At 49.1% G+C, this 12,248-nt stretch overlaps 1 protein-coding gene across 1 annotated transcript; it reads right to left on the bottom strand.

Moving 5' to 3' along the window:
* Nucleotides 1-579: 579 nt before the first annotated feature.
* wnt5b (wingless-type MMTV integration site family, member 5b) lies at nucleotides 580-9,108 on the bottom strand. The gene is made up of 4 exons (XM_067254064.1): nucleotides 8,945-9,108; nucleotides 8,055-8,302; nucleotides 6,098-6,390; nucleotides 580-1,038 (listed from the first exon to the last, which is right to left on the bottom strand). Exons 1-4 carry the CDS (start codon nucleotides 9,106-9,108, stop codon nucleotides 580-582), a joined length of 1,164 nt encoding a protein of 387 aa, XP_067110165.1.
* Between the last annotated feature and the right edge of the window lie 3,140 nt (nucleotides 9,109-12,248).

The raw sequence follows: 12,248 nt of genomic DNA, 5'->3' as shown, positions 1-12,248 counted from the left end.
GGCCCCATGGCAACAGAGTCCACCGAGGGTACATAGTGTCAGAGGAGGAGGAGTGGAGGAGGTTTAATTGCAGTTCTTTAGGACACAACAACTTTCCATTTTTTTAATCTCCTTCCTCTTTATCTCTCTCTCCGTCTTTCAGTACTCTCAGGGGAGATTATGAAGTTCAACAACTGCAATCTGCCCCCTTCCCCTGACAGCCAATCAGAGGCTGTATTGAACTGTAGTGAAGGGAGAGAGTGATGCTAACCTGACAATAGACAAACATCAAAGAAAATCCTTATGGGTTGTCCTGTTTGTCAGTCCACCATTATGGCGCTTGGATCATAAATTATTGCAATGTTTACGTATTTTCTTTTACTTAATTATATATTTCATTTCTTTATTATTTATTATTGTCTCATTTCTCTGTTCTTCTCTATCCCTCCCTCGTCCCTGTTAGTCAGTAAGTCCCTCCCTGCATCCATCCTTCCCTGCATCCATCCCTCCCTGCATCCATCCCTCCCTGCATCCATCCCTCCCTGCATCCATCCCTCCCTGCATCTCTCTGCTGTTGTCCTCTCTCCATCCTTCCTCTCCCTACTTGCAGACGAACTGGTCGACCAGTGAGGTGCAGCGCTTGCACTTGACGTAGCAGCACCAGTGGAACTTGCAGTGGCAGCGCTCGTGCTTGTAGGTCTTGAACTGGTCGTAGCCTCGACCGCAGCACATCAGCTCGCAGCCGTCCATCCCCTCCGAGGTCTTGTTGCAGAGCCGTCCCTGCGTGCCCAGGGAGCCCGTGCTCTCGTTGCGGAGGCAGTAGTCGGGGCTGGGGTCGATGTAGATCAGGTCCTCCAGCGTGGGGGCGTTGAAGCGCTTGTCCACCTGCTCCAGCTTTCCCTTGCGTCCGATGCGCATGGCGGCCGCGCTGTCGTACTTCTCCTTCAGGTACTCGCCCACCTGGCGGAAGTCGGCCAGCTGGAGCCAGCAGGTCTTCAGGCTGCAGGAGCCCGACACGCCGTGGCACTTACAGGCTACGTTGGCGAGGTTGTACACGGCCTGGGGAGGGGAGGGAGAGAGGGGGGGTGAGGGGAGGGAGGGGGGTGAGAGGAGGGAGGGAGGGGGGGGGTGAGAGGAGGGCAGAGAGATGGGAAGGGCAGAGAGAAGGGAGGGAGGAGGGAGGGAAGGGCAAAGAGAGGTTAGATGAGTGATAGTGACAACCAGGGGCTGTCCCCCCCCCCCAAACATGTTTTATTAAGAAAATCATATTCAACGACTGTATTCTCAGTTATAAAAAAAAGCTGTCCCATCCACTTTTGAAAACAAACCTACCCCCCTTGCTTGAAAACATGGATTGCCTGCATAGCAGTATGGCCCCGATGTGAACCTTGTTGTCTTTACATTTACATTACATTTACATTTAGTCATTTAGCAGACGCTCTTATCCAGAGCGACTTACAGTAAGTACAGGGACATTCCCCCCGAGGCAAGTAGGGTGAAGTGTCTTGCCCAAGGACACAACGTCATTTGGCACGGCCAGGAATCGAACTGGCAACCTTCAGATTACTAGCCCGATTCCCTAACCGCTCAGCCACCTGACTCCACCTGACTCCTTTATCAGTCTTAGTATAAACCTAATAATGTCAACTTTACACAACACAGTGTAATCTTCCAGTCTTGGCTGACTGACTGTACTTGTAACACTACTGCCCTCTAGTGATTGAGCAGGAGCTCTGCGAGGGCCAGCACTATAGATGACTAGTCAGTCAGTCCCAACACACACATACACGATCACGGGGGCCAACCTTTTCTACAGTCTGTGTTTCCTGTGGCTCTATAGTCTTGGCTCCCCAGTGCAATACCCTAAACTAAACAAACACCTGCCTGAGAACAGCAGGACACTCGGCAGAGGAAACGTGAATCTATTGTAAGAGCTTTAAAATATTCTGAATTGTATATGTTTGGGAGGACTATAGGAAAAGCTTTCTGGGCTCAGCGACACACACTCACACACACTCATCCGTCCATGTCGAGAGGACATGGTCTCTGGGTCGGGCACAATAGAACGAGCACAGACAGGGCTGGGTGGTTGTAAAGAGAATAGAGTGGGAGGGGAGAAGGTAAATAAACCCCCCAGAGGTGAGGAGATAAGGAGGGGAAGTAGAGAGGGGGCATGGGGGCATGGGGGGAGGGGCGGGGGCTGGGGTTTGTTTGGCAGGACTTCACGATCATGGATTATTGCAGATGGTAGGTATGCCGATCAATTCAGCTTTGTTCCTATTTCTATGGAAGGTGTGGGGATTACAGAGGTGAGCCTTTTGCGATTGCCGTGTGTGTGTGTATGTGTGCCTGTGTGCCCACATGTGTGTGTGCTTGTGTGTGTGTGTCAGTTTCGCTTCATCAGATTTGCGAGGCAGAGAGACAGCAAACGTAGCCGTCTGCGCGCTGAGCCCCCTGAAGACGGGGCAAGGAGCAGTGAGAGAGAGAGTGTGTGTGTCTGTGTGTGTGTGAGAAAGAGTGTTTGAGAAAGTGTGTGTGAGAGAGTGTGTGAGAGTGTGTGTGAGAGAGAGTGAGAGAGAGAGTGTGAGAGAGAGTGAGAGAGAGTGTGTAAGAGAGAGTGTGTGTGTGAGGGTATGTGTGAGGGCATGTGTGTGTGTGTGTGTGTGTGTGTCATTGAGAGCCAGAAGAGTGTGACGGCAGTCCATCCCTCCTCCAGGCTCTGTCTCCTGTATGAGAGGCCAGACAGCAGAGCAGTCTGCCTGCCCCCACCCCCCATCCCCCTGGGCCCCCATCCCCCCACCCCCCCCATCCCCCTGGCCCCCCATCCCCCCTGTCCCCCCATCCCCCAGTCCCCCCATCCCCCTGGCCCCCCATCCCCCTGGCCCCCCATCCCCCTGTCCCCCCTGTCCCCCGTGTCACCTTCACAAAAGACCCCAGATCCCCCAAGCCCTCCATGCCTGGCAGAACAGCCTGCGACCAAAGAGAAAGACAGAGGGAGAGCGCAAATGGAGAAAAAGAGAATGAGAGGGAGAAAAAAAAGAGAGAGAGAAAGAAAGAGAGAAGGTATGAATAGAGAAAGAGAAAGGGAGAGAAGAAGAAGAAGAAGAAGAAAGAAAAAAAAAACACGCCCAGCAGAACAAACAGATGAAACGGAGCGCTCCACGCCTCCTGAGCCCACCCTCTCTGTAGCAGTGTCTGTCTGGCGTGATCCCCCAACCACAACACATTCAGGGAGATGTCTCCCTGTCAATCAGACCCACTCAGGCTGGACCATGGTAGCTCCAGCGAAGGGGGGGCGGGGGGCGGGGGGGCGGTGGCATGGGGGGGCTGGTGTTTCAGTCACTTCTTTGTGAGAGTATCTGTTACGGGTCGAGGATCATTGGCGGTATTACCAATCCAAAGCCCCCTGAGCCCATGGACTAGGTGTAATCTGCTCTACCACCCACCCACCCACCCACCCACCCACCCACCCTCTCCCCCCCCTCCCTCCCTCCCTCCCTCCCCACACACAAACACACACCACTGAACACACAAAGCAGACACACCTTCACTCCTTATTTTCACACACACAGTTTGACTCCAAAAACATAATAAAATACTTGTCACACACATTTTTTCCATCAGGGGTTCAAAACGTCACAAACACACCTCCTCTCCTACAGCCCCAGAGGGACCATCCAAGCGACCAGGCCCCTCCAGACCTGCACCTCCAGACCTGCACCTCTGACCTGCTCAGGACCGGGGGTCAGAAGGACGAGAGAGCAGCCAGGAGTGCGGAGACCAGATATGCTGGTCAGAGAGAGTCCAGAGAGAGACCAGACAGACATCAGAGAGAGACTAGAGAGAGAACAGAGAGAGACTGGAGAGAGAACAGAGACCAGATAGAGAGAGACCAGGTCAAGACTAGAGCAAAACTAGAGAGGAACTAGAGAGAGACCAGAGAGAGACCAGGAGAGACCAGAGAAACACCAGAGAGAGACCAGGAGAGACCAGAGAAACACCAGACAGAGACCAGAGAGAGACCAGAGAAACACCAGAGAGAGAACAGAGACCAAAGAGAGTTCAGAGAGAGACCAGAGAGACCAGAGAAAGAGCAGAGAGACCAGAGACAGTTCAGAGAGAGACCAGAGAGACCAAAGAGAGACCAGAGAGAGACCAGAGAGAGACCAGAGAGTGACCAGAGAGAGACCAGAGAGACCAGAGAGAGACCAGAGAGAGACCAGAGAGACAAGAGAGAGACCAGAGAGACCAGAGAGAGACCAGAGAGAGACCAGAGAGAGACCAAAGAGAGACCAGAGAGACCAAAGAGAGACCAGAGAGACCAGAGAGAGACCAGAGAGAGACCTTAAGACCAGAGAGAGACACTCCCACTTCTGTAAACATTTAAGCATTGAGCGTCCGGACGTAAACACAGCCTCTGCAGACGTGACGCTGCACAGCTCCTACCACTGAGGTTACGACCAGACAAATGGAGCTTTTACGAGAAGACCAGTCCACTACAGGGGGACAGGAAGCACAGACAACAGGATAAGAAAGGGAAGAAAAGAAAGAGAGAGGACAGAGAGAGATAGAGACAGAGAGAAGGAGAGACAAACAGAAAGGGACATAGACAAAGAGACAGGTAGCTTATTGTAGATTCCTGTCGGCCCCTGTGATCCTTCCCAGGATGCACCGTGGCATTCCGCCGTTGATCTTCCGGCCAGCGATGAGCCAGCGGTGGCATTAACGACCACCTGGACGTACCAGAGGGTCACCGTGTTGACCTCTACGCCACAAAGGTCACCCACCTTCATCCCTTTCTCTATCCGTCTCCATCTCTCTCATCCTCCAGCCTCCACCGCCTTGTTCCCCTCTTCTGTCTCTCCTAATTGTATTCTCTCCGTTACGCAGCACTCCTTCCTTTTCTGTCTCCCTCTCTCCCTGTCTCAACCTGTCCTCCATCCCCCCAGACTCCCAGCTAAAAGCTCTAATACCTCCTTAAACAAACACAGGCTGTTGACATCCAGCACCAGACTGTTTCTCATCTAACCAGAGAGACCAGCATCACAGACCTGACAGGTCAACCTCACAGCCAGGACTATGGAGACAAAGAGCAAGAAGGAGAAAGAAGGACAGAGAGAGAGAGAGAGAGAGAGAGAGAGAGAGACAGAGAGAGAGAGAGAAAGAAAGGGTGTTTTCTGTCTTTCTCTCTCTTAGTAGTAATAGTATGTGTGTGTATGTGTGTGTGTGTGTGTGTGTGTGTGTTTGAGTGTTGAGTGGCTAAGTTCGGGTGAGTGGCCCCGTTACCTCTGTGGAATGTTCCGTGACCTTCTGACCCCAGCAGACTCCAAGGGCGTTACCCCCTCTACAGCAGGGCCATTTGGACCCCCCCAATAAATTATCAACCCCACCTCACCACCCGGCCAGGCCACCTCTACTCACACACACATTCCTCAGAAAGCATATGTGTGTGTGTGTGAGTGTGTGTCTGTGTGTGTGTGTGAGAGAGTGGAGAAAGCGAGAGAGTGAGAGAGAGAGAGAGAGAGGGCGAGGGATAGGGATAGGGGTGGGGGGGGGTCTGGGAAGGGGGGGAGACAGAGAGAGAGTGTGTGTGAGAGAGAGAGAGAGAGAGAGAGAGAGAGAGAGAGAGAGAGAGAGAGAGAGAGAGAGAGAGTGTGTGTGTGTGTGAGTGGAGAAAGCGAGAGAGAGTGAGCGAGAGATAGAGAGAGGGTGAGGGGTGGGGGGGTCTGGGAAAGGGGGGAGACAGAGAGAGAGTGTGTGTATATAGTTGCGGCGTAGTGGGCTGGGCTGGATGAGTTTGTTTGTTTAGCCAGATCTCTGCTCTCCTCTCACTCCTCTCACATGTCCCTGTCCTGTCGACCCCTCAGGAAAATAAACCCTCAATTAGAAGCTTCTTCCGCCCTGTAAAGGAGGTCCACCTCCCTACCAAATGAATATCTTTCCAATCCCAGGAAGGACAGAGATAGATTTGCTTTGGCAACAATGCTCACTCGTTCACGCCAATAAAGCATTGTTGAATTGAACTGATATAGAAATAAATTAGATAGACTGACATACAGAGATATAGAGATGGATGGATGGATAGATATAGATAGACAGATAGGTAGGCATGTCTCACCTGTCGACCGGCCTCATTGTTCTGTAAGTTCATGAGTGTTCGAGCGTGATCCATGGTCCCTTTTGGGTAGTTCTTCTCTCGCTCGCGTGCGTCCACGAACTCACGGGCGAACCGGTAGCCATACTTCACGTTGTCTCCACATCCTCCCCACAGCCAATCGCGAGGGAGGTCGCTGGGCCTGGCGTCCCGGCTGCAGCCGCAGGTGGAGAGCTCCCCCTCTCTGCAGGCCCGGCTCACCGCGTTCACCACCCCCGCCGCGCTTATGGCGTAGGTGAACGCCGTCTCCCTGCTCCCTGAAAAACACCCGCGCAGAGAAACACACAGGAAAAATACACACGCGAGGCTGTTAGCACACAAAGACAACAGGTGAATGCAGAACCTCCCCCCCCCCGCCGGGCTCTTGGGTTGGGTTAGCTCTTTAACCCGACCAGCTAACCATGTTTCCTGTCATAGATGTGGGCCTAGCTTAGCTCACAATGGACAATAGGAGCTGCTAGCAGTGATTGGGGGCCCCAGGCCACCGCCGACAGAGCCCAGGCCAGATTGGAAACACAAGCACTGGGCTTTTAATAGGGGGAGAGTGGCAACACTTACCAGCCACCAAAAATAAGGAAAAGCAAAATAAGCAAACACTGACACACCCAACGCCGGGCGGCATCGGTACGACGTGTTCGTGTGTTTCAGGGAGAAATTCTCCATGTGTTGCAATTGACGCCTTACATGGGAGAGGTAATGAGGTGGGATAGAACCAGAATAGAATGAGAAGGCTGAAAGAGAGAAAGAAAAAGGAGAAAAGGAGACAGCGAGAGAGAATGTGGTGTTTGTCCGGCACTGGTTGGTAATGGGATGTGCAGTTTACACATTAATCTTTCTTTCTCTCTGTGCTCCTAACCTAGGGGATTATAGCAGCATGAACTGTGTACATCAGGGCCTGCTTAGGTTGACTGCCTCCCCACGTCAGTTTTATAATATTGAACTTTTTCTCACAGTTGGCATCTGCTTAGCATGTGTTCCTTGACGTCGTTTCCATAGCAGTTTTTGTCATATGGAAGGCAGATCTATGTGGCCTAACACATTCTTTATAGACATATACTGACACTTTCAGTATTTTCTTATGCTGATTTACAAATGATGCATTTAAGACGTTTTCTGGAGCATACAACATTTGAAAAATTTCAAAATCAAATGCAATCTTTGCTAAAAAGTAAAAAACGGGCCTGCCTGAACTAGACAAACACTAAAATAATCAACATTTTTATATAGGTAATATCTGTTCAATATCAAACAAGTTACCAGGTTCTATTAATAATTCGGATGCGTTAGAACGAGGCTTTCTTGCAGTCTCGTAGTCTACTCATGCGGAATGTTAACCCCAGCCAATAATACGCCAGGCGATAAAGACAACGCTCGTTTATGGGCCCTTGGTCCGTGACTTCAAATAGAACCCCGGATCTGCCGGATCCGTGTCATCCCGTTATTGCATTTCAAAAGAGACTGTGGACAATGGGCTGGATGACACCTCGATATAAACCTCGCGATTGACTGCAAATAACTCCTTTGCTGTTTGTGATGGGGAAGGAGGGGCTGGCGTCGCTAGCCTAGGATCACGCATTCGTGGTCTAAAGTCGGAGTGGACTATGGGGACACCCAACACCTTGTTTCAGTGAAGTGCGGATCTCACACTTAATTGTTGAGTGAGCTTTTCCAGATTCGCTACCGTCAGGCCTCGGCGCATTTAATATGAGTCTATAGGCCTACCGTCTGTCACCACACCAGACCGTGCACAGTCACTGGCCTATAGCCAATGAAATGAAATGATTACGGTTATTAAAACATGAATGGCCTATAAACTAAAGCTTCAATTGATTAATTAATAATCAATTAAATGGTGTTGAGCTACAGATGAGTTCAAGCTCTAAATGACATGACGCACCCAGAGACTCTTGCCTGGACTCACCTATCTGCATGACGCGACCGAACACCGACGTGTTGTCCACGGTGCTGCAGTTCCAGCGCCTCTGTCTGAACTGGTACTGGCACTCCTTGATGCCTGTCTTTGCGCCGTCGCCGATGTACACCATGTGGTCCTGGTACAGCTGACAGAGCTTGCGCTGGCCCGGGGACAGCCCCGAGAGATGGCTGCATAGCGGCTGGGCCCCGATGATGTACATCTCCGGTCGCTGGATGGGGTTCATTGCTAATGACCTGCCCGGTGGAATTGGCAGGGTAAATATACACAGTAGAAACCGTTCGGAAACACGCCTGTTTGGTCGTGAATGGGGTTAAAACACCTGTTGGGTCGGTTCTCTACATCCAAAAAAGGGCATATGACGTTCATAATCGTCAAGTCTGAATTTGGATTTACAGGAAAAGGATAGAATCGTAATCGAACATTTGACAATAACAAGAGAGTTTATACAAATGAAATGAATTCAGATTATTGCACACAAATAGGTAACAATGAGAAGGTTATGAAGTAAACGTCTGAAATGTCATTTGTGATGAAGCCTCCTATTTATAATTATGTTTTGTGGTGCGCTGCTCCTTACAACAAGGTCAAGATGCGATCCCCCTTACTGTACTGTCACGCAAGCTAGCAAACAGGTTTACCATTTGGGCCGGAGGGTAAATATTGTGACAAAGCCTCCACATTTGTTCACCGTGGCCCTCCACACGACACAACAAAACACAATGACACAACAGCATTTCAAAACAACAACCGCTAAACAAACGGTCTCACACAACCAAATAACAATCCACGAAAAACAAGATAATTTCGTTGCGTTTAACCTAGAGGGAGAAGAATAGCCTGCATGTGTATAAAGTTTGCGTAAAAGTTGGTCTTACCACCAGGAGTTTGCGTCCACCAGTAGTTGTGCGCAGCAGACGATGAGAGCGAAGGCCAGAAAAAGATGCTGCCCGGCGCTGATGGACCGTCTCGGGGTCGTCCTGGTATCCATGCCCCTCCGTGCCACACTCAGAACCGGGAAAGTGCTCTTCTGTAAGGGCATATCAAAAACATGCGCTGATAATCCGCTATAGTGGGTCCCGGGAGTCTAACCGAAGACGCACGGACCAGGAGTCAATAGCCGCGGTGGTAAAGTGGTAGAAGCATTGTCCGCATCCGAGCACTGACTTGTATTGTTGTCTAAACTCTATTTAAGATGCCTAATACTTATTTCAAGTCTTGCGTTCAATGTTTTGAAGAAGCAGTTGGGTGATTTTACGCATAGGATAGTCAGTCCACTTTTAGTGAAAAGAGTCTCACGAGGCTTCAAATGAGGAAAAAACAACAAGAGCAGGAACTGTGAAAGACCAGACTGGGTAAGAGGTAATTGATCCGATAAGATATGATGGTAGATCGACTAAAATATAATTAAAAAAAAGATTAAACGTTAGGCTATTGAACAAGTGCCCCCTTCCACCCTCCGCTCTGATCTCTTTGCAAGTTTACACTCTAAACACTGTGTGACTCCACATCCTACTCTCCACTCACCCCTCCTTCCACCCCCCCACCCCCCTTTTCATACAAAAGTCGAGGGGAGGGACGGTCAGCGGTTAGGAAGAGCGTGCATGTAGATACGCCAGGCAGAGACCACCAAGGTATCTCACGAGCTCCAAAAGGGTACAGACCGGCTGGAGACCCGGGGCTATTAACTGTAGAAACAGTGACCCGGACCGTCAGAAGTAGGCTACAATCACGGCCCTTCTGCCCCCCAAGGATGTTTAATAGACCCAATTTCAAGCGCGTAAAAATACCAGTAAATTCTTACGATACAACTTCCCTAAATGTTAGTTGTGTGGTCTGGTATGATCTAACCATTAAGGCTGAACTGCATATAAAACAATTCGACCGTTTGTTTGTGCGAGTGTGTTTGTGTGAGACAGAGTGAGCGAGAGAGGGGGACAGAGAGAGAGAGAGAGAGAGAGAGAGAGAGAGAGAGAGAGAGAGAAGAGAGAGAGAGAGGAGAGAGAGAGAGAGAGAGAGAGAGAGAAAGAGAGAGGTCAATCTAATCGAAAACATGAACAATTCCTTCAAAGTTCACGTGTGTAAAATCCCCCTTTAAATCAACTTGATGATTTGTTTGAGTAAACGTGAGCGCTTCGAAAACCTTAATCCCCTTTTGGTTGAGAAAATAAAGGCGGCCACACATCAGCGCAGTGAGACGTCCTCTGAAGAAAAGGCGTGTTGAAGCGGGCTTTCCTCATTTCAGATGTTGGCATAAGACAACTAAAGGACCTGGTGAAATGCTCTGCTTTGATCTAGGCTCCCACTTTCGAAATCCATTCGGCTTAGGTGTCAAAATAATTCATGGATTTTCCCACAAAGCAAAATATAGGCTAAATGAGCCTTAAATTCATGTATTTTAAATGAAAATATCGCTTAGCCTGGTATATGGTAAATAGTTGGCCAAGTTCAAAACTATTTTTGTCTTTGTATTTAAACATCAAATAACCGACAACAAACTATTTATGCAAACAACGGAACACAGAAAAACCACAAACAAACTGACAACGGACACAAAGTAGACTAGGCCTATATCATAAAATCCCATTCATAAATTCTTCACGAATTCTTACTGCGCTTTAAAGGTCCCATCGTATTAGCCTACGGACTTCTCTTGGCGCGAGAGAGACGCCACTCGGTTTCCGAGAACCGTCTCTGCATGATAAAGCGTCTTTCATCTTCACAAGCCAGCCATCACCTTTTCACGCGCCCGCCGTCGCCTCACACTCCCCGCCGCCTCCGTCGTAAAGTGTTTGTCTGCAATAAACATCAGGCAACTCTTACGGCTGGAAGGCCCGCTATTGTAATAAGTCCTTCTGATATAAGAACCTGATGTTGCTGTTGACCACGGTGTCAGACAGTAAAATTATTGACATTACCCCATGGAGCACTGTACAAAATAAATGACATTATGTATTATTTCACGCAACAGGTATATTTTTGTATCAGCTCTATAAACTCTTACTAGTCTGCTGGATATTGGTCCATCAATTTAGTTGACACAAGAGCGCCCTCTCCTGGCTCTTTGTGGAAGAATCAGAATCAACGTAATCATCTCAGTACAGGTTCTTTCTGTCCTAATGTTGATCTAACTCTAAGGGAGAATTTTCTAGGTGTTACTGTAAGTAATACTTTGGCCAGAGTTTTATAACAGCAGGACAGAAAAAACATCCTGCTATATGGTCACTTCTAAGATTAAATGAGATCGGACTAAAGGTTGGCACCAGTGAACTGAGAGCTCAGATCACATTAGTTATTAACTATGAGTGGGTAATATTAGATATTAATGTGCCCAGCCAGGCCAGTCTGACCCCACAGTCCAGCCAGACTCGTGCCCCCAGTCTCAAAGCCCTGGCTGGTGGGCCAGCGAGGGGGGAAGCCTGAGGGTCATTTTTGAGAGTCAGAGTGAAATAAAGACCTGAGAGCAGAGAGGTGTGTGTGCATGTGTGAGAGAGAGAGAGAGAGAGAGAGAGAGAGAGAGAGAGGAAGAGAGAGACAGAGAGAGAGAGAGAGAGAGAGAGAGAGAGTAGAGAGAGAGAGAGAGGAAGAGAGAGACAGAGAGAGAGAGAGAGAGAGAGAGAGAGAGAGAGGAGAGAGAGGAAGAGAGAGAGGAAGAGAGAGAGAGAGAGGACAGACAGTGGGCACAAAGTACAGACAGACAGACAGACAGACAGACAGAGAGAGAGAGAGAGAGAGAGAGAGAGGAGAGAGAGAGAGAGAGAGAGAGACTGACAGTGGTCATGGCCTAGAGACATGTATTACCCTCTACCAGCTTGGAGGGGTGCATGGTTAAAACCAACAGAAAAATCACCTCTTTAGAGATAAATTACTGTGTAAAACCTCCCCCATTAAAACTAGCAGTACCTTGACTCTGTCCTCCAAAATACTAGTAGAACTCTCTATGTACACAATTTCCACGTCTCGATTTGAAATGCGTTTCAAAAAAGGATCTGCAAAATGAGCAAATGTATATAAAATGCTAAGGCAAATTGTTGTGTGGCGTCTGAATTGGTGTAGCTCTACAGCGTGAAGTAACCACGTTCTATCTAGAAGCTTAGGTGCGGTGATTTCACAGAGAACATGTTCAAGGTGAAGGCTGACTTGACTTGCATAAATAACTTACGTAACTTTCTCCATACATAA

Source organism: Osmerus mordax, chromosome 17 (genome assembly GCF_038355195.1).
Source record: "Osmerus mordax isolate fOsmMor3 chromosome 17, fOsmMor3.pri, whole genome shotgun sequence".
Classification (NCBI taxonomy): domain Eukaryota; kingdom Metazoa; phylum Chordata; class Actinopteri; order Osmeriformes; family Osmeridae; genus Osmerus; species Osmerus mordax.
This window is presented reverse-complemented; position numbering and strand designations above follow the sequence as displayed.

Excerpts from the sequence above, each read along its gene's own strand:
- wnt5b (XM_067254064.1), bottom strand. The coding sequence starts at position 9,108 with ATGCCCTTACAGAAGAGCACTTTCCCGGTTCTGAGTGTGGCACGGAGG. Across the intron at positions 6,391-8,054 it reads CGGTCGCGTCATGCAGATAG|GGAGCAGGGAGACGGCGTTC; the intron begins GTGAGTCCAGGC and ends GGTGTTTTTCAG. Across the intron at positions 1,039-6,097 it reads ACAATGAGGCCGGTCGACAG|GCCGTGTACAACCTCGCCAA; the intron begins GTGAGACATGCC and ends TCCCCTCCCCAG.